The sequence below is a fragment of the Hyposmocoma kahamanoa genome, unplaced genomic scaffold (genome assembly GCF_003589595.1).
Source record: "Hyposmocoma kahamanoa isolate Upper Pololo Valley unplaced genomic scaffold, ASM358959v1 94, whole genome shotgun sequence".
NCBI classification, from domain to species: domain Eukaryota; kingdom Metazoa; phylum Arthropoda; class Insecta; order Lepidoptera; family Cosmopterigidae; genus Hyposmocoma; species Hyposmocoma kahamanoa.
Genome location: NW_020654878.1, coordinates 6,309,216 through 6,330,448, shown reverse-complemented (window position 1 = coordinate 6,330,448; position 21,233 = coordinate 6,309,216). Strand labels below are relative to the sequence as shown.

Here is a 21,233-nt window from a genome sequence, read left to right as displayed (position 1 = left end):
GAAGGTCTGGTGTCCCTTATCTAATTTAAATTGTTAATTTTATAATTATGTGTCAGAATAGAGTTTAAAATAATTCCGCGTCAGGCTTTAACTATGTTGGTTTCCTAGTTTATTAACCCAGATTTGACTTATACGTAAATTCCAAAAGATCAATTAAAAACTGAAACAAAACTAATAATATAATTTGTTAAAGGTTTTATTACTTGCCTGATTTTGAAAACCAAACTTTTATTGGTTTCAGATAAACCAGTCTTTATTAAAACCCGTTTTGGCAATCCTGTCATAATGATTGGCAAGTATCGGTTCCATAAAGGTAATAAATCCAAGGGTATCAAAGCATCATGGTACTGCACCAGAAAAATGCAGGGCAAAGGATGCCGTGCCTCTGTCACAACGATCAACGATATTATTGTGAAAACCAGTCTCGATCACAATCATTAGAATATTATTGTAATATTTTTCGTAACAATGTAACTTATTGTTACTAAATTGTATCTAAACGTTTTAAATAAAACCATAGTAGTTTAAGGTAATCACCACATTCGAATCAAATCTGAATCGGCTTGAGCCGGTTGGAAAATGGCTATATATCCAAGTGATAAGAACGAAAAAGACGTGTTTTTGCGATCTGAGCGGAAGCTGCGAATAGTGTACAATAGTTTTATTTTATAATTTAAAAACGGTACAATTTTCTAAGCTTAAACATAGTCCTACAAAACTGTATATACTGTTTGACTGCAGGATTCAAATGAGTCTCAATTTAACAAAATATTATGAAATGACTGTTAGTATGGTTAAAAGTTATTAAATAACATAATAATTACATTAATTGGTTCGTTCCGTGGCTTAGTTGGGATATGTAGATTCGAATCCAACCGGATCGAAGTGATTTTTTTTAAGTGTTTTTTTATCTTTATTTAAACATTATAATCAACAGGCGGAGTAAATACACAAAAAATAATTGAAAAAAAAAAATGTTAAATCTTTGAACATTTTTTTAATCTACGTATATTGGTTTCATGTCTAATAACCTCTGACAAGCTGTTTAATAGGTTACGTTCTTATTACACGGATGCATTCTTTCACTACAACGGACATAAAGCTTTTTCGGACCGGTCCAAGCCGATTACGCCATAATAGGTGTGGTGGCTCTGTAAGAGCATATGGTGTTAAAATTTTATCAGAGAATGAGAAGTTTATTAGTTTTGTAATCCATTAAAGTCTATACAGTTTTAGTGTACTTACTGAAAATTGTACACCTAAATGGTTCAATTCGCATGTGATTAAGAAGCTGTTAAAATGTAGTTTAGTTCATATTTGACCATTTTTTCAAGCAAACCACCGTTTCGGGCCCTTTATAGGGCCAGTAGTCAGATATGACCATGGGACCTGTCAAAGGCCCGAAACGTTAGTTTGTTTGAAAAAACAAATATACGCGGTATAGATTCGAAATATAGTTTAATTTCCTATATATAACTATCGCAAAAATCTAAAAACTCAATATTTCAGAATAGCTGTACAAACGATTAGACTAGTCACTATCTTGAACAAAGCATATTATAATATTAAGTGCAAAAAACTGACGTCTTTTCACGTAGATACTTTAACAATTCAAATATCGACTTGGCGTCCCGTACGACTATAATACTAACATTGATATTAATTATTTGTATCCCAACATAGAATAAAATCCTATATTGATCTGCAAATTGATAAAATTTCGAATTGTAATTGATAGAAAAAAGTTACTTACATTATTTTTTTTCCACCAAAATTCTAGTTATTCCTTTAGTAAAAGGGGCGCAATGGGTTGCTACGAGGTAAGAATAATTAATTTAAAATAAAAGGCTTTACAATGGTACTGGTTCATAGTAAAGTTTTTTATTCTAATTAATAATTTAAGTAACGTTAAACGTTAACGTCACGTAAATGGAGAACGACTTTTATACACATTGAGCAAAATATTCTGTTTCACATATTACAATAGAAATATGTTTCATTCAATTACTATATCCAATTATGTTGCTAATGATGTTACTAATATATTGATTTCAGAGGAAGCGCTCTTTATTAGATCCCGTTTTGGTAACCCTGTCATAATGATGGGTAACTGCCGATTCCACAAAAATAATCGAAGCGTCAGAGGTATGAAAGCATCGTGGTACTGCGCCAAGAAAGTGAAGGGATGCCGTGCCTCTATCATGACGCACGACGATGTTATTATTAAAACCAATCTTATTCATAATCACTAAGTATTTATTGTAATTCAAATTAAGTTTCTTTCGTCAGTAATTTCACAAATTACTTCAATGTGTATCGATAATATCTACCTATAGACTGTGAATTTTCGCCTTTAAAACTATAAAGCAATAATAATGATTTTGTGAAGAAGGTTAAGGTCCTATGAAGAAAATTTAATTAAAAAGATTAACACGAAACAATTTGTAACTAAACAGAAGAGAGTGTGCAATTATACCTGCTTGTTCAGGTGTTATGTTTTTAACTATTTTTTATTGAAGATCAAACTCACCCGTTTCTTTAGCTTTGTCGCGTGTAGTTAATGTTAAGTTACTACAGACAAATGAGTTAATATGGCCGCCTTCAAATTAGACGCTTATACAAGCGCTGCAACAGGGCCATGTGGCGCTGTAGTCGCGCCACTACTACTTTTCATACAATATTTAGAACCGCAGCTGCAGCACCACTGTCACTGCTTTTTGGCTACTTAATGGATTAAATGAATTATCGAAGCAAGGGTTACCAATATTAAAATTGCCACAAAATAAAATTGCCTCTATCACTACCATTGACGGTTTCTTTGTGAAAATTAATCGTCGTCATAACCGGTACTTTTGTTTTTTCCATGTGTTAATAATACTCACAGATGTATTAAATGACAACAGTATGTCAAAGAGAAAATTTAATTTGTAATTTACAATTCTTACAATTCAAGTTTCTAATTGAATAAATTATACGGAAAGCTATTTACACTCCTTTGTGGCCACATATTCAATCTTTCTAGGTATGCATTGGCTTCATAGTCCGCTGGGTGCGTGTTAAGCGAAAAGGCTCTGCTCACTAGAACCACTATACTTACGTTTTCAAAATACTCACACAAATAACATATTTAGATATGTTATTTTATTTGTAACTTCATAATTAGTCAGTGATTCTCAAAAGATAAATAAATTGGGTAAAATTTGGATATTTGAGTAATGCAAGGTACTATAATTTGTAACAGTTCAGCTCACAGTTTAAACATGTGTTTTTAACATTTTTTTGCACGCCTATAACATGATGGTATCATTAAAATTTTTAACAAAATGAAAATTACCATTTGTATAGTTCTGAAGTATTTTTGAATATAAAATTACCTACCTACTACTACTACTAAAGTAACGGATAATTTGTGTAATTAAGTTTCGAACTAGTCCATACTTTTTCGTAATAGTGAGTTTTCGCGATGGTGACTCGACAACATTTGATGATTAAGAACTCCTGATTAAGGATGACTGACTGGTTCGAAACGCGTCTAGCAAAAATGCGACTTAAATACGAGAGTAATAAGTTCTGAAGTTATTTTATTTTAAATAGTCAGATCTTATTTCTAATTATTAATACAAAGATTGAATAAAAAAAAAATCGATCCGGCTGGCAGAGTGAAGAAAATTTTTTATAGATTTCTCACAGATGGAGCACCGGCAAAAACGTAGTTAAAAGCAAAATACAAAGATCTGTAATAAGCATAAAGAAAAATTTATAGGGTCTGCTGGTTCGTTCCGTTGCTCAGTTGGGAAAGCGTCAGTCACAGTATGGTGAAGGCGTCATAAACTTGTCTTTGTGTTCGATCTTTGTGTTAATAATTATAACAAACCAGTGGAGTAATGTCACAAAAAATAATCCAGTATCATGGTAGTAAGACATTGTGATTTTGAATAAACATATTACAGTCAGATCTTAAGTTCTTTAAAACAAATTGTATCTAATGTGTGAAAGTTATAAAAATTTAAAAGTAACTGACGTCTTTTATATTACTATACGATTTTAAGTTCCCGTGTTGAGCATGATCTTTTGCGAAGTGGTATTAAATTTCACAACTATTTCAGCGCTAGTGTTCACCACGTCGCGGTACGGAAAGCCGGTCATTCTCCTTGGTGGTCACAGATTCAACTTCAGCAAAAGCAACGGCCCCAAAGTTCGCTGGGTGTGCGTCAAACAAAACGCTTCGCGTTGCAAAGCTAGTATTGTTACTCTAGAAAACCAAATTATACGTTTTAATAACACTCACTCACATGAATGATTGTTTTTTTAATGTGAAATAATTGTAAACACTAAAAAATGATTCTTGTGATTAATGTTTAATATATTTCTTAGAATCAATTTGATTACACTTATCTACAGGACCGCGAGGGAAGCTATATACAAGTTTATTTTATTATATTTTATTATTATGACCGTCGCCGCGTCCATATAGACGTTTAAAAATGCCTGGAGCTCGCGGTCATACGTTGTCCCTCACGGCCCAAACGGAATCATAATGATTGATTGATTGATGATTGATTCATAATGAATGAGTCATAAGAATATGTTGTCCGCCATGGCATCAACGGAAAAATGTATAAATTTACTTGGCGTTCAAAGTGTTAATTACGGAAGTTTTATATTACTAATTAGAGTAATTGTAGGCAGTAGTTATTGTAGTTGTAGTAGCAGAAAGTCAACTAGTATAGTCATAATGTGCAAGGAACAGATTGAATAAGAGACTCAGGGGCCGCCAGGTCCTTAATACTTACGTTGAAACGTATTATTATGACCTTTGTTATTATAGGTATAGGGTCCATATAACGCGATTCCCATCGGTATGATTGAGAAACATTTTTTTTTTAAATATATGAACTGGCGGAGCGAACAAGTCGTGCGCCTGGTGGTAAGCCACACACCTTTCCATAACAGCGGGACTATCGCAGTCCGTCAAGGAACAGACGAGCCCATACGAAACTGTCAGATCTCTTTGTCACTCATTTCAGTTTTCCATCCGTTTAGTTTGTCATCCAAGGTGGGAAAACGGGCGTAACTACGGATTTCGTGCTTCGAGAATAGGGCCTGCCTGGAATTTGCAGTACCATTCAAAGTTTTAATCGCAAAGATCTGAGAGGCACTGTCACGGCTAAGGAGCTCTACTGCTACCACTCAAAGCCGACCCCTTATATCTATATATACCCCTTATATCATATTAAATCAAATCAAGTATCTTTATTTCGTAGTTAATAAAATTACACGCGAAGTCGTCACATTAAATGAAAAACCATTAGTCCTTAGCAGGTCAATTTCACCAGGAACCAATGATTTTTTGTATCATCAAAAACAGTTAATATCTGGAAGTATACCATGCCTTCGTATCATCCATGTAATCATAGATTATAAACTTTTCTAAATAATTTTTTCTGATAAATTTTGCAAAATTTGTGGAATTTTATTATAAAAACGTTAAAACTGTATAACGTTTTATTGACGAGCAAACTTTATCAAATCTGACCATAGGGGTCGTAAGTTTATCTTTGTTGCTAAGATTAAGGTAAGGCCTATCATCCTACCTATCACTGTTTTTCGGAAATAATCTAAATTTCTACGATCATACATTATATAGTCAAATATAAATTGACTTGGCAGAGTTAAAATATTTGATTCTTTAAAGAAATTTAATACATACCTCGTAATAGTAAAACGTGCTCTGAGTTAGTTGATAGTGAACGGAAAAACTTTTGAATTGCATTGCGTTTGTTGCGTACCTTCTTCTATATCGACTTACCTTTAGATAGGGCTTATTACTTTCAGCTTATTGGGCGCCACGTGGTCGCAATCTAGGCGCTGAAACCTTATTTAATCCATGTAATTTATAGCCGTAGTCTTTAAGTAATTAGTGTTGATCTACATATTTATTAATATCTTTTGTTTTTTAAATAAAGTATATGCTTCTAATATATAATATGTGTATTATTCTACTGTGTAGTTTTTGTAACAGTGGTGATTGCCCAGCGGGAACCGCTGACTTTGCAATTGAGATTTCTACGGTTTCAGTCCCTGTTGTGGCATGAACTTGTGATTTGTACTTTGTATTTATGAGTATTTTATTTTGAATTAATTCGGATTTTGTGATACCTTAATTAAAATTGAATTTTATGAGTTGGTACAAATCGAAATAAATTAATTTTTATTTTTTTTTATTTTACAATATAAATACCTCTCGCTAACTGTAAAGGAAAACATCGTCATGAGACTTGCATAACGATGAAGGTTCTATACATTTGGGAAATGTGTAGGTCCCCAACATACATTGGACTAGCTTGTAGGACTATGATCAAATTGCTCTCGTTTTACGTATATAGGTTGATTGATGGTGATGATGACTCAAACACATGATTTATTTACTTCGCTGGCTCAACGACCTGAAGCGGGTCTTGGTCTCCGATGCGAGTTGGCGCCAGCGCGTCTTATCTTGTGCGGTCTCCTCCCAGTTCTCGGCCTCTTCGCCCCTGCGTCGGTATTTGGGCCGACCAACTAGTCGTCGACCACTAGGACGTCTCAGTCGGCTCTTTTCACCGCCGTACAAGCTGGCCTAAAAAGGAAGGATTTTGAATTCTTTTTTTTTTGTTTTACGATCTTGCATCAATAATATTAAAAAAACGAATGGAATATTAAAAAGAAAATAGATGATTATCATGGTAGTACCCTGATGACATTCTATGAAAATACATATTGCCGGTATGTTATGCATTTACATATGAGTAAATATAAATGTATAACATACCAAGAGCATATGCTCTTCGACAGACGAAATTGGGTATAACATGTTTTTTTTTAAATAATATTTGAGATGATGATGTAACTTTACAAGTAGTATGAATGGCATTTGGTTAATATTTATAATTTGTAATTTTAATGTGGTTTTATTTTAGCACATCCCGTCTTCACAACATCTCGTTTCGGAAAGCCAGTAATTCAAATGGGAAATTTCCGATACAACAAATATTCCAGAAGTACAGGTCCTAAAGCCCAATGGATTTGCAACAAATGGAGCTCTATATATAAATGTAGAGCATCGATAACTACACTGGACGATATTATAATTAAACACAATAATTCACATTCTCATGTTTAATACTTTAAGATAAATGTATAAAAGCTGTGTGTTAAAAAGATGAGTGCTTTTCTTTATCCAGCTGGAAACAAAACTTTATTAGAATTAATTTTAAAATTGATCATTGAAAATATCCTGGTAAAGTTTGGATATGAAACCATTCCTTTCGGGTCTAAATCACGCATGTTTGTTTTTTCTATCCAGTCCGCCGTGATCACAGGACCTATGAAGAGTTCGAAATGTGTTTGATTTAGATCTGAAAAAATAGTTTCATTTCCAACGTGTAGATATCAAATCTAAGAACTAGATGTGTTGATAAAGATTACATTATGAATATATAAATGAAAAACGAATTTCTTCGTATATACGAGTATGTTTTGGCTTTTACCTGGCTATTTTTTATTTTATTTTTGCTGTATCTTCCAGATGAACCATTATATACACTATCGCGTTGCGGGAAGCCAGTTATGGAAATTGGGGGTTATCGGTTTAACAAGTACCACAAAAGCAAAGGCCCTAAAGCACTGTGGGTGTGTGTAAAGTCGAGCAAGGGATGTCGTGCTACAATTACAACTTTAGACGATATTATTGTTAAGTGTAATAAAGCTAAACATAGTCATTAACTTCAAGATGGTTATGAAAACAGGGGTTTAGACGGTTCGTGAAAATTTTAACTACCATTGCGTCCATCACCCTGAGACATAAGTTGACAAGTCCCATGTGCCTGTAATTTCACCAGCACCCTTACCCTTCAAAATCGGAAAACAGTAATGCTGACATTACTGCTTGGCGGCGAAAATAGGTAAGGTGGCAGTACTTCCCAGGACGAACTCTTTCACAAGGAGCTCTACTGCTGCTAACATTATTTTGCTATTTATTTTATTGTTTTTGTGGCGACCACAGTGAATAAAAACATTTAAAACTCCCGATTATATAAGGGAGTATTTTTTTTTTTCATTAATTTTATTCGTGATGAGAAAGGTTATTGAGAACGAGCGGTACACGTGACTATAGACAGTCGTGTTATACAACGTATATTAAATGGATTTTTTAGTTCATGCCAACAGTCTGCTAAATATAATTTATTTTCAATGATGACTTAACAGCGACTGGCAAGAATGATTTTTAATTTCTTATTAGATAATTGCGAAAAATATATTCGACGAGAAAAAACGTGGTTTTGTTTTGTTTAGATTTATAGTTAAAAGATCTTATAATATAATTTGTAATAGTCTGAAGTTTCATTTCTATGTCTACTACGAAAACTTTAAAATATGAAATGAAATACATGATGCTTGGTACGTTTGGAAAGATATTTAATTTTTTTTATTTTTTTTCAGCTCAATTTGCTCACGGTCCGAAGCCAATCTTCTTACTTACCAAGAAAGGTAAACCATTACTACAAATAAATAATTTCAGATTCAACTGCAAACGTTCTACAGGAGCTAAAACATATTGGGTGTGCAACAGAGCGCCTAGAGGATGTCGGGTGTCGATTGTCACATACGATGATGTCATTATAAACGTTAATAATCATCATAATCATGATAATTAGGGTTATAATAACTCACTACAATTCCTTAGACAGGTCGTCGCTGAGGAATTGGAATTTTGAAAAAAAAAAAAGTTTGAATGTTAAGATTTTAAAAAGCCGCCGTAAGCTGGATCCGTACTTTTAAAAGGCATAATTTGAAAAACAAAAACAAAATAATCTTAAATATTGTAACTCTCTTACTTTTTGGTAAGAAGTGTGCACGTAAGTGATTAAGATCATCAACAGGCTATCGTAGTCCACTGCTGGACTTAGGCCTCTCCCAATCATTTCGCCCGGTCCTCAGCTCGTTGCATCCATCTGCTGCCAGCAGCCCTTCGCAAATCGTCACTCCACCTGGCCTTAGGGCGTCCTATACTACGTTTTCCGAGCCGTGGTCTCCACTCAAGAACTCGCTTCCCTCATTGATTGTCGGTTCTTTGACAGATATGGCCGGCCCATTGCCACATCAAGTTGCTTACCCTACCTTACCTTACCTTACCGGACCTTAGTTCTCTGTCGGATAACCTCATTCCGTACCTTGTCCTTCAAAGAAACTCCGAGCATAGCTCGTTCCATAGCTCGCTAACCGACTTTCAACTGGTGAACTAACCAAGCAAACTTTTAAGCAAATTGTTATAACTACTGCTACCTAAATTTTATATTTTAGAAATATTTTTTTTGGTGTTGTATTTCAATTCACAAATATCCAGATTAAGGTATATGAATTATTACAAGGTTACCTATAAGTAATCTCCTTAATTATTTCATAAAATGTAATATACTTTCCTTGTATGTTGTGTAGTTGAATGATATGAAACGCATTTTTGTAATGTTGCGTTTTGATGCAGAAATATTTTAATATAATTGTTGAGATGTCGACGACAAAGGACGATAACTTTTGGAAATATTTTGAACATTTGCTACTAGCTCATTCATTTACATTCCATAAAAGTGAACTCACCGTGACATCCTTTGTTGATGATACTTTTTTATTTTAACGACATCGATAACCCAACGGTTTACTCTGTGGGCGCTGGATGAGGAGGTGCTAGGTCCGATTCCCGATAGGTCCAATTTGAGATATTAGCTCTTTTAAATTGGTTCAGAGTGTTCTGTATAGTGTCTCTGAGTAAATTCTATTGCTCTTATGTTCGTAGTACAACTAATTCCTTAGTTTGAGATCTGCAATTGGTGTGGTTGTCTGGCACGTTATTATCTATTTTAGATTCTCGCCTCTCCTATGTCCTAAATATTAATTATCAATTTTTAAATGGGAGTCCTATGGAATGTCCTAAATATTCCCTGTCAATGGCATTGTCGGCCGGGGTCAAGGACTCAGGGTCAGGATCCGGCGAACAATACGTGCCGTATCGAGCAGGACCGCTTTTTTCATTTGTGGTGGAAGTGGTACGCCACGGAAATCGAACTATTATTTTTTTATTACTATGCCGAATAGTGAGTACCTATTATAACAAGAATAACAACTGTCACTTTCAATCATAATTTCGCCAGTTTTCCAGAACAATCTGTTATCTTTAGAATATTGAGATATATAGATAACACGTTGTTCTGGCAAACGGGCGATTTGTAAATTCAAAATGCTTCCTATATCATTTGTTATTAATACACATAGTTATCTTTGCTAGCTTACTTTGATATAGAAAAATCATTCTAATAGGTTAGGATAGAAGTCACATATATTTATGTGAAATGGAGAGTTCCATTGAAAATTGCATATATTTAATCAACGAGGAAAATCTGAAATGTACATCGTTTTAGATATAGACAAAGATAGTTATATATGTAACTAAAATGTAAATAGCGTTTTTGTATCTTATGTATACAAAATCGAATATCATCGTTTAACGCCATCGATTAATGTAACATTGACGACGGGTAAATATTACAATGCCCGCCGTATTGCCATAGATTTTGGTTAATTTATTTCTGAATATTGGTTTGGTTACACTTTTGGTTCATTTATTTCTGAATATTGGGTGGATACAAAATTTAGCTTTTTATATAGCAATGATTTTTTTCCCAGAAAAATAATTTATTTACTTAGAGTGGACAGAGGCGTTTAGTTTCCAAAAAAGGTTTTTGTTGTTATGGAATCACAAAGTGAAGATAGTTTTATAGTGATAAGAAGATCGATTCGGGCGGCGCTGCACTTTAACGTCTCTAATAACTCCATGCTCCGAACTAGTTTTCATTTTGAACCGACTTCAAAAAAAGGAGGAGGTACTCAATTTGACTATATTTTTTTTGTATGTATACTACGCGATTACTCCGGCATTTGTGAACAGATGATTTTGATGATTCTTTTTTTGTTGGAAAGAGGGTACTTCAGTACTGGTCTCATTTAAATTTGATGAAAATATTCCACTCCGGGATGCGGTTTCGCGCACTTTCCGGTAACATATTTCAATAAAAGTTAGCAAATAGATGTAATTCTACAACTTTTGAGGTCCCAGCAAGGCGATAGAAGTTTAACACTTTTGTTCTAAACCGTAATTTGTACTTTTCTATGGTACTGTAAGGGTCGTAGCCGTGGGTTAGCGTAGCGAGAGGCACTTTTCAATGAGAAACGGGGAAAATAATCATACATAAAACTTTACTACGTGCATATCGAGTTCTTAGGTTTTCGCGATTGTTACACATAGGAAATGAAACTATTAACGTATATTTGTTTTTTCAAACAAATCAAGGGTTTGTTTGAAAAAACAAATATACGCGATTTAAATCCGGAAAAATAGTTTAATTTCCTATTTACTACGTGCATTCAATTCGAAGCTTTTTCCAGAACAACCGCGATTTTCTTTTTCACTACAATGCTCTTTTATTTTTGTATAATTCTAAATACAAACCTATATTTATTCTGCAGATAGTTCTAATACAATTCATACAGCCTACTCTACAGTACCAAGTGACGGGACGAACAAGTCGTGGTAAGCGACACGCCTGTCCATAGCAGTTGTTTTCAGTGCTTTGTTATGTCCATGGCCACTTTGAACTTATCCACGCAGATCTGAGAGGCACTGCCACTGCACCCGTCACCCTGAGACATAAGTTAATAAGTCACATGTGCTTGTAATTCCACCAGCACTCTTCAAAACCGGAACGCGGTAATGCTCACATTATTGCTTGGCGGTAAAAATTAGTAAGGTGGCAGTACTTCCATGATTCAACTCTTTCACAAGGAGCTCTACTGCAAAATTCTACTTAACACTAGTTCCATAATTATTAAACTTTGTTAGTGAAAATCGTTTTGTAGTCCATGGCAATAAAAACTTTGTTATCGTTACTAAACACCGCAGCCAGCAAATATTTATTTTAGTCTTTATTTCCCAACTTTGTACGGAAAATGTAGCATTGCAGCGTTTGTTGCATGCCTTCGACATCACTTTACCTTCTTCATATATCAACCCATCGCCATTGTAATGTAGTACTCGTAAATATGCACACTTGAAAAAAAAAGTCGATAACACTTTTATGCTTAAATAGGAAAGTAATAAAATGTGTATAATACGTAGTTCACTCAATAAGTTTTGAGATAAAGAAAAAATATCAAACAAATTAATATAATTTTTTTACATTTTTTCAAAATACTCTCCATTATTATCTACTCAAAGTTTCATTCGTCTAAACCAACTCTGAAAACACTTTTGCCAGTCTTGATCCGTCAGCATTGAAATTGCCATTTCGTAGGCAGCCACTGCTTTTTCGACACTCAAAAAAATTTTCCTTTCATTTTTTCCTTCACTGTTGGGAACAAAAAGGAATCGCAGGGAGCCAAGTCAAGGCTGTACGGCGGGTGATTTAAGGTTTCTATACCAGATTTCTCAATAAACGCCTTTGTTCTGAGAGACGTATGTGAAGAGGCGTTATCGTGATGCAGCATGATTCCCCGAAGCCCGGTCTTTGGTCTCCTCTCCCGCACAGCTTGGAAAACTTTTGGCAATGCTACTGTTGTGTACCATTCTGAATGTACAGACCTACTATTTTCTAACATTGACGTCGACAAATGTCCGCTCCGAGAAAAAAAAAACTAGCTACATTTTTTTTGCCGACGTTTCGAGGTCTTTGCAACTTTGTCGGTAATTGTCCCTCTGCGAAGACCCACACTGACGACTGCTTCTTGCTTTCTGGATCACATTGATAGATCCATGTTTCACCACCAGTAACGATTTCTGAAACACGTCTCGATGTCCCGTTTTCGAAACGTATAAGTATTTCTCGGCACCAATCCACTCGAGCCTGTTTTTCAGTACCTGAGAGCAATCGTGGGATCCATCGACAACAAAGCTTCCTCACTCCAAGATGTTGATGCAGGATAGTATTGACACTCCCCGAACTAATGCCTAGGATCTTCTCAATGTTCGTGTACGTGATTCGTGGGTCTTCTCGCACCAACTTTTCAGATGTCCACACATTTTCTGCAGTAAATGCTATTTTCGGGCGTCTGCCTCTTAGGTCATCTTCAAGGTTAGTTTTGCCTCTTTTGAATTCCTTATACCACCTAAAATCTGTTGCACGAGAAGGAGCAGAGTCCTCTAATGCTGACTGCAAACGTTCCAAACTCAATTGTTCAGTTAAACCACATTTAAAATCATAGGAGATCATAGCACGCAAATGTTCACGGTTAAGATCCATTATTGCAAAGAAAAAGCGCGGGAAGCGTTGTAGTTAAAATATCATAAGTAACAATGTCATTTTTTTTAAATTTAGCTACGATGCTTTTGGTGATCTATTTTAAATAAATTTGCTTTTTAAAGCATATAATACGGGTGCGTTCCATTTTGAAATTTCGAGCATCTCAAAACTTATTGAGTGCCCTACGTATACAATGTGTTTTCATGTATTTCGTATTAATTTTATGACTTCTACGTAATTGTAACGTACAATCACATGTGGCTTTATTATAATAAGTGTATGAATAGATGAGAATTGTAATAGCAATGCAATCCAACGAAAATGCAATGATATAGGGAACCAAGTAAATATGTAATGATTTTCACCTTCATAATGTTACAATATATACCTGTACCTCTGCTATGAATTTACAATGACAGTTGCGTCACTTCCTTTTGCGAAAAAAAAAAAAAAAGAAATTGTGTAATTATTTACGTTAAATCTAGTGACAACTACACACATCAAAAGCGTCTAGGGATCAAGCATGTTTTTGCCATTGAAAATCAGGTTTTTTTAATTTTTTTAACACCGGTGTATTTTGTTTTAGTTAATTTGGATTTGTAAATGGAATGGACCAAAAAAAAAATCCATTGTTGTTAAAAAGAATTATTAAACAACCTGAATAATAATAATACGAATACACAAAATGTAATTAATAATGGATATGATTATGGAAAGTGAATTAATTTTAATTTCAATTCATTTCAATGTTTAATTTTAGTTTGATTTTGTTTATTGAATTTTATATTAGATTTTTAGTTTAGAATATTTAATTAATTTGAATGTTTATTATGTTGCGGTACCCTGCCGGGGTTCATGTCTAGGTACTGAATTTTTTTTAATCTACACCACGTCAACCACATCATTGCAATAAATAAATGAATTATGAATTTTCAGTATCACCATAAAAAACGTGCTTGTTAACTAGACAGTTTTGATGTGTGTGTAACTGTAAACTCTTGACAGAGGCACAGGTTTTTATAATTGTTAACTATTTTTACATACAATGTGTTTAAGTATTTTTTATTGAATGTTATGATTTTGACCACGATGATATTCAACTACTTTTGTGAAGTTACTACACTAGTTTCCTATTGTTATTAACACAAAGATCGAACACTAAGAAAAAATTCCTTCGATCCGGCTGAATACGAACCAGCGTCTTCCAGCAAACCGTGCTATAATCTATGCCAACTAAGCTACGGGACGAACTAGCGGACCTTACGAATTTTTCGATGTGCTTGTTGCAGATCTTTGTTTTTGGTTTTTAACGACTTGTGCTTTTAGTGTTTAAGTTCATGTTATTCAACGTATTAAGATTGTTTTGAACTGGATTAACACTGATTTTTATACGCCACATGGTTTAAATTTACAAATTTCAAATTAAAATTCCTTTTTCATACTAATTACGTTTCTTTATTTTAATTTCGATGACCACATCACTTACTATTCTTCTCTATTTAACTGTGACTTAATTATCTTAAATTATAACAGGTACGTATGTATTTCTATTATGCACATATTATGTATTAGTATATAAATTAAAGATTTTTTCTGTTACAGGTACTCGTTATTTTCAATTGGTATGCAAATATATGATAAAAGATACATGTTTGCAAATAGCCAAGAGTGCAAAGTTTGTACATTACTTGTAAGTATGACGGTGATATTTAAAAAAAGAATGTTGAAGGATTTTTTTATACAATTTGAAGCAGAAATCCTGTGAAAAAAGGTCGTATGTCTTACATTGTACATAACGACAAAAATGTCTTATTTTAATTATTTCAACTCTGTCATCGGTATTAGTTTATTAGTAAGAAAACAAATATAGGAAAATTAATTGCTTATATATATAATTTTATTAACATTTAATTGAGGTATGATATTTCCAAATATTGCATTCAAATAAGTTTATTTCCTAATCCGGCGACAATTAAATAATTGTTTTAAATAATATTAAGTATATATTTCCCATCAAAATTGCTTCAAACTTGCTATTCCGTGACATGAGAATAGCATACACTTTTAGAAAAATAGATAATTCAAAAAAATGTAACAAGTGTATATCAATCTAAAGGCTCTCTACGTAGAGAAGACGCGTCTTTTCGCTGCGACACATATGTTTTCAACTGTGATGTATATTCTTTTCCAGCTGGTCTGATCACAGGAGCGAACGGCAAGACATACCTGTTCCACGGCGGTTACCGCTACAGAAGGAACCAGGCGACGGAATACAAAGTGTGGTGGATTTGTTCGAGTCGAGAAAGCAAGAGATGTAGAGCGGCAGCTGTCACGTGTAATGGAGTATTAACCAAGCTTACCGGCATCCATACACATGATAAGGTTTATGAATGAATTTCTATATGATAATTAACTTCTGCGTGGGTACTTAGGGCTATATATGGAGCCAAGAGGCCACTGCAAGCACTTGACGTTAATAATTAACCGACTTCAAAAAAAGGAGGAGGTGGTGCTGGTGAAATTACAGGCACATGGGACTTTTCAATTTACGTCTCAGGGTGATGCACGCAGAGGCAGTGCACCTCTTTGCGATTTAAAGCTCTGAGTGGTACTGCAACTGTTATGGACAGGCGTGTCATTTGCCATCAGGCGCACGACTTGTTCGTCCCATCAATTGGTATCGTAAGAAAAAAGAAGGTTCGCAATTCGACTGTATTTCTTTTTTGTATTGTATGTTACGCGATAACTCGAACTGCGAACCTATTTTGATGATTCGTTTTTATTTGAAAGCGGGCACCTCAGTTGTGGTCCTAGTTAAGCTTGTATTTTCTTCAACTTCCACTTCTAATCTAGTCGGTTTTTTTAATACTCTGTAATGAGATTATGTTATTTATGTATATAAGTCACAGTAGAATTACTATTATTTATTTTAGCATAGTGTAAATTAATCAAGCGTTCGTGTGGTCAATTTCAAGCTTAGGTTGTATATTAAAATGTATAGATACTAATACGCTCGACAGGGCGCGACTTGTGCGAGAAGCGACAAATAAGCGCGACATATTACTATCTTCTTGTGCAAGTCGCGTCCTGTCGTGTTACCGGTACTGGTTGGAATTGCAATCCTAATTGATGAGAAGTCACGGCAATATTGTCATATATCTGAGAGAACATTACTGTCGTCTCGCGCGAACGCAAATTAATCTTATATTAAATACAGCGCATGTCTTTCCCTTTATAAGTAAGAAAGAGATAGAATATTTAATTTTAGTTAATAGCTCTCATATTTTGACATAAATTAGTAAAATTTGTTCGTAGTACAAATACATACGTGTATAATTATGACGAACTCTCTGGGCGTCGCCTAATTTTTATTTATTTATTTATATTCAGGTTTCAAAGACACATAATTCATTCCTTGTAGACTAACATACATAACAATATAACAAAACACTAATTACTAATTATTGACACGTATTGTCTGCACCGTGTGACGCAACATGGGTGACTGGTAGCCGGTTTTGGAAACGTCTGTACATAACCACCCTTCGGCCAAAACTCCTTCATGAAGGTTGATAGATGTTGGGTTGGTACTATCACCACAAATGAATTAAAATTCACATTGTGGCGGAACCCCAACATCAAGGTAGTATTGGTTTTCACAAGTATATACTCCACGATATTCACAGACTTTGAGGAGTAATGAAGCCGTGACGCGTATAATAATGTTGTTGGTATTGCTGGACGCAGTAAATGATTAGGGCCAGTCGGGGCGGTGCCACTAAGATTACCGTTGGTGTACTTCTTTTTCCAATAATATTTAATAGCGAAATAGACCGACGCACTGGACATAAATAAAGTTTATTTTGCGTTCGCGTAAATCGTCGCCGTTATCATATATACCTATTTATATATATATATATATGTGTATATTTTGGTGTGTATAATCTTATGAAATGAGTTTAGTGCAAATAATTGTGTATATGCGTAGATTTCATTGAAGAATTTATTATTTATTGCTACGTAAGTAAAAAAAATCCAATTAGAATAATGGCATATAAAAGGACTTCGTTAATAAATATGTATTGCTATACGATTTATATATTTTTACTTTGATTTGGATGACAAATGCGTCTTTAGAATTTGATATTTACCTACTCTAAACTTTAAATATATGGATGTACCCAAAATAAACATTTTTTTATTATGGAGACCACATTGGTATTGGAATAAATCAGTTGTTCCTTTCAATTTTTTCATAACCAAAATGTATGGAACAGTTACTGATTTCATTTCTTATGAAAGACAGAATAGTCACTGTGTGAAGTGTAGTTAGAGTTGACGATATTGAGGTATACAAATCCCTTAAAGTTTGGTGCATTAACAACATTACAGCCTTAATAGTATATACTACAAAATAAAAATAGGTTCAACAAAAAATATATATATTTGCATAAAATACCTCACACATTTTGTATTGGGAAGAATATTTTTCTTTTTTTGCGATACCAAAGTATTTTTTCCTTATGTTGTTCGTTACCAAGAGTGAAATCACCTGCTGATACATACATTTGTGGTCGGATTTTTTTGGTATATGTAGCCTTTATTTTGATTACGCGACAACGGCTAAAATTTACCTATTATTTTTGACGATGGTGGCGGAAGCACAAGTCTATCAAATTGCTTCACAACAAAAATGCATTTAAGGATGTACATTCTTTTTAAAATGTAACTCTGCGTTACTATACTACTCTGCATTAATATATGTATATTTCCTCTTTAGCCTACGTCCAGCAAGATGAGAGAGGCCAATTCTACGTACTACATCGTGGTTATCGCTATACAAGGAACCGAAGCACAGGGCTCAAGATATGGTGGACATGCAGGAAACGTGCATCTTTACAATGCCGCGCCTCAGCTGTGACTTTTGACGGGGAACTTATCAAAGTTTATGGGACGCATACGCATTAGAACTTTTTACGTAATCTGCTTACACTATAATTTCCAACATGTTCGACTAAACTTGTATTCATTGTATCCTCAGCACATAAGAACACCCCATTATTTTTCTTGCAAAATGAGCATTATAGTGAAAAATCAATGCCATTTTAGAACCGACAGCGATTCGTCTTTCTTATTTCTAAATTTTTAGCTTCTTCGTACTGTAGTCAATATAAAACAGAAAATTACGGATCAGTTATTTTGATGTAATCGTTATTTTGAAAGTTAATGGTACTAACATCACTGTTTACGTCATTGTAGATAAATATAAGTGTACCAGAACCTCATGGTACTAAATAAAAGAAAAGTAGAACGATTTTCACCTGTCAATGTTAACTTGACAACTAAAATGGCAATGACAATGCTAACACTAATTCTAAAATAATTTCATAAAAAAAAAAATTTAAAAAATAATTTGAAATATATTTTTTTCGATAACCCCTGATCAGGCCAAGGAAAATATGTCTCCACGTAGTATTTTTTTGACGTCAGGCTTTAAGTCCGAAATTCTGCAACAATGTTATTTCAATCTTTTTATATTTATGTTAGCGAATCTTATATTACTTATTTATCTTACTGTTTTTTTTAATCTTGTTTTTTTATGCTTTCCAGCAGCATATTTCAAAATATTAATATCATTTCAAACAAGAGATTGTTAGGGGTGGAAATCTGGTTCTCTGTGGTCTGGTAAAGGTTTGAACCATAAAGAAATATTAGAAGTATGGTAATTTCGTACAAAGTAACAGTGCGGCTTGTATGTGTGTGCTACCGCCGTTTTACGGACGCACACATTCGCATAACAATGAAAGGTGCGTTGAGATGACCAGTGTTATGCAACACAAGTGCATCGCAAACTTATGCGAAAGTGTGCGTTACACATAAAAGCGGCGCTGCTACGTTTGTACGGAGTTACCATACTTGTCATATTTTACTACTTGTAATTAAACTGAAGAAAATAAGTAATCTCTGCAATTAATGATTGTAATTTTATTTATTTGTGTATATCCGCAATTTAGACCCGGAAAAAATATTTCGTTACTAATGTGTAGCAATTGCAAAAATCTAAGAAATCGATAATATATTTTTTATTATTATAATATTGGTGAAGTTACAGCACATGCGATTTGCCAACTTATGTCTCAGGGTGAAGGGCGCAGTGGCGGTGCCCTTCAGATCTTTGCGATTTAAAGCTTTGAGCGGCACTGCAACTGTTATGGACAGGCATGTCGCTTACTAGCAGTCGCGCGACTTGTTCGTCCCGTCACTTGGTATCATAAGAATCTCATTAAATATAAACTGTATTTTCGTACTAGTTTTGAAACCGTGGGATTTTACCACGATAATAGAGCAGTAAACTTAATTTCGAGGTGAGGTAATGACTAAATGAGGCAAACTCAAAACCTTTTTGAAATTACCAATTTACCATTATTTACTTTTAAGTACATAAATCAATGATAGATTTAAGGAATTTTTCATAAATGATAATAATAGTTTAAAAACACATGTGTTTGTTTTGAATTGGCGGAACCTCAACACGATTTAGGTCCAATATTTTTACAGTAATAAGTGAATTCGCCTTCGTGCTTCAGATTCCAAATTTAATATTATTTACTTTTACGTACTCTACTTATAAATATGCATATTCTTTCGGTTGTCGAGATCCGCTTAGGTGTGAACAGCACTGCAAATAACGCGTACCCACTCTGATTTTGCGACTCACAGCAGTTGCGAATAACGCGAACCTATATCCAAACAAGGCCTGTTTGGATATTGGCAATCGGTGTGTGGTAGCAACTGAAGCGAAATTAAACATCTGTGTTTACGTTTGCGCATGTCGATTTCATATCTATTATAATAATATGAAAATAGAATATTCACTTACCAATTGTTTGTATCTGGTGCAAGACACTAAAGTGCTTACATTTCCGCGAGCCTATAGACCATAGTTTCCCAAAAGGCAAAAAAAATTAACGCCCTGCACCACAAATAATAATTGAAAACTCGTATTTTTCATATTGACACATTCACCTTTTTTTTTTTTCAAATGTGGCTGCCCCTGGACAGTATCAACGTACGTCAATTGTTTCCGAGGTGATTTCTCAATTGTTATCGCTCCCCTAGGCCTCTTCAGCGCTCACTGTGGACCACTTTGGGAAACTATGCTATACGCAGTCTCAAGAATTTTAATTATGCCCTTTATGACAACGAGCCTGCTAAAAGTTTTTATAAGCTCACTTTGATTTTATGATCTTCTCTATGTGTATACAACAATTTATGTATAGTCATGAGTAGGTTCCACTTCAAAGATCTGTCTGTACACGTATAGTAAAAAATATACCATTTCAATACATGTCCAATATAATTATAATTTCCCAAATATTTTAAGTAAAGATATTTGAAATCCCCTGCTAACCAAAATCAATGTTTCAGTGAAAATAGTGACGTCACAGAGAGGAAACCCTGTCGTGATGGTAAGCGGTTACAGGTTCAAGAGGACATCGGCGTATGGGCCGAAGTCCTGGTGGCATTGCATAAAGAGATCTTCAGTGGGCTGTACTGCGTCTGTGAGACTTCATTATAATAGGATTGAACGATATGTTCCGCAACATAATCATTAAATGTACAGAAAAAATAGATTAGTTTATGTTTTCTGACCTAACAATGATAACATTGTCCAATACAGAAACGGACTTGGTAACACCAATGGTCTCTAAAACTACTTTGCTTATAAAAGTTAAAGTATGAAATTTCCGTTGCGTTTCTTTGAAATGAAGTGATGTTTTTTTAGTGTAAGATTCAGGTAAGAAACGTTTTCGAATAAAATTGAATGGGCTTTGCTAAAAACATGGATACTGTTAAAATTTTTGAACACTAGTACGAGAGTAGTAAAGTGTACGGAACGCAAATGAC

The 21,233-nt window shown here is 34.2% G+C and overlaps 1 protein-coding gene across 24 annotated transcripts in view; it reads left to right on the top strand.

Moving 5' to 3' along the window:
• Positions 1-21,233, top strand: part of LOC113237741 (modifier of mdg4) — a 563,531-nt gene that overhangs the window by 171,004 nt on the left and 371,294 nt on the right. Inside the window, exon 5 of one of the 24 annotated variants that reach the window (XM_026474373.1) lies at positions 18,106-18,308. The exons of 22 other annotated variants lie outside the window; for them this stretch is intronic. In XM_026474373.1, the coding sequence (XP_026330158.1) occupies positions 18,106-18,293 (188 nt within the window). In that variant the 3' untranslated portion in view covers positions 18,294-18,308. Of the gene's footprint in view, positions 1-2,055; positions 2,268-18,105; positions 18,309-21,233 lie in introns of those variants that run through there. One more of the 24 variants, XM_026474365.1, reaches the window with a different exon arrangement.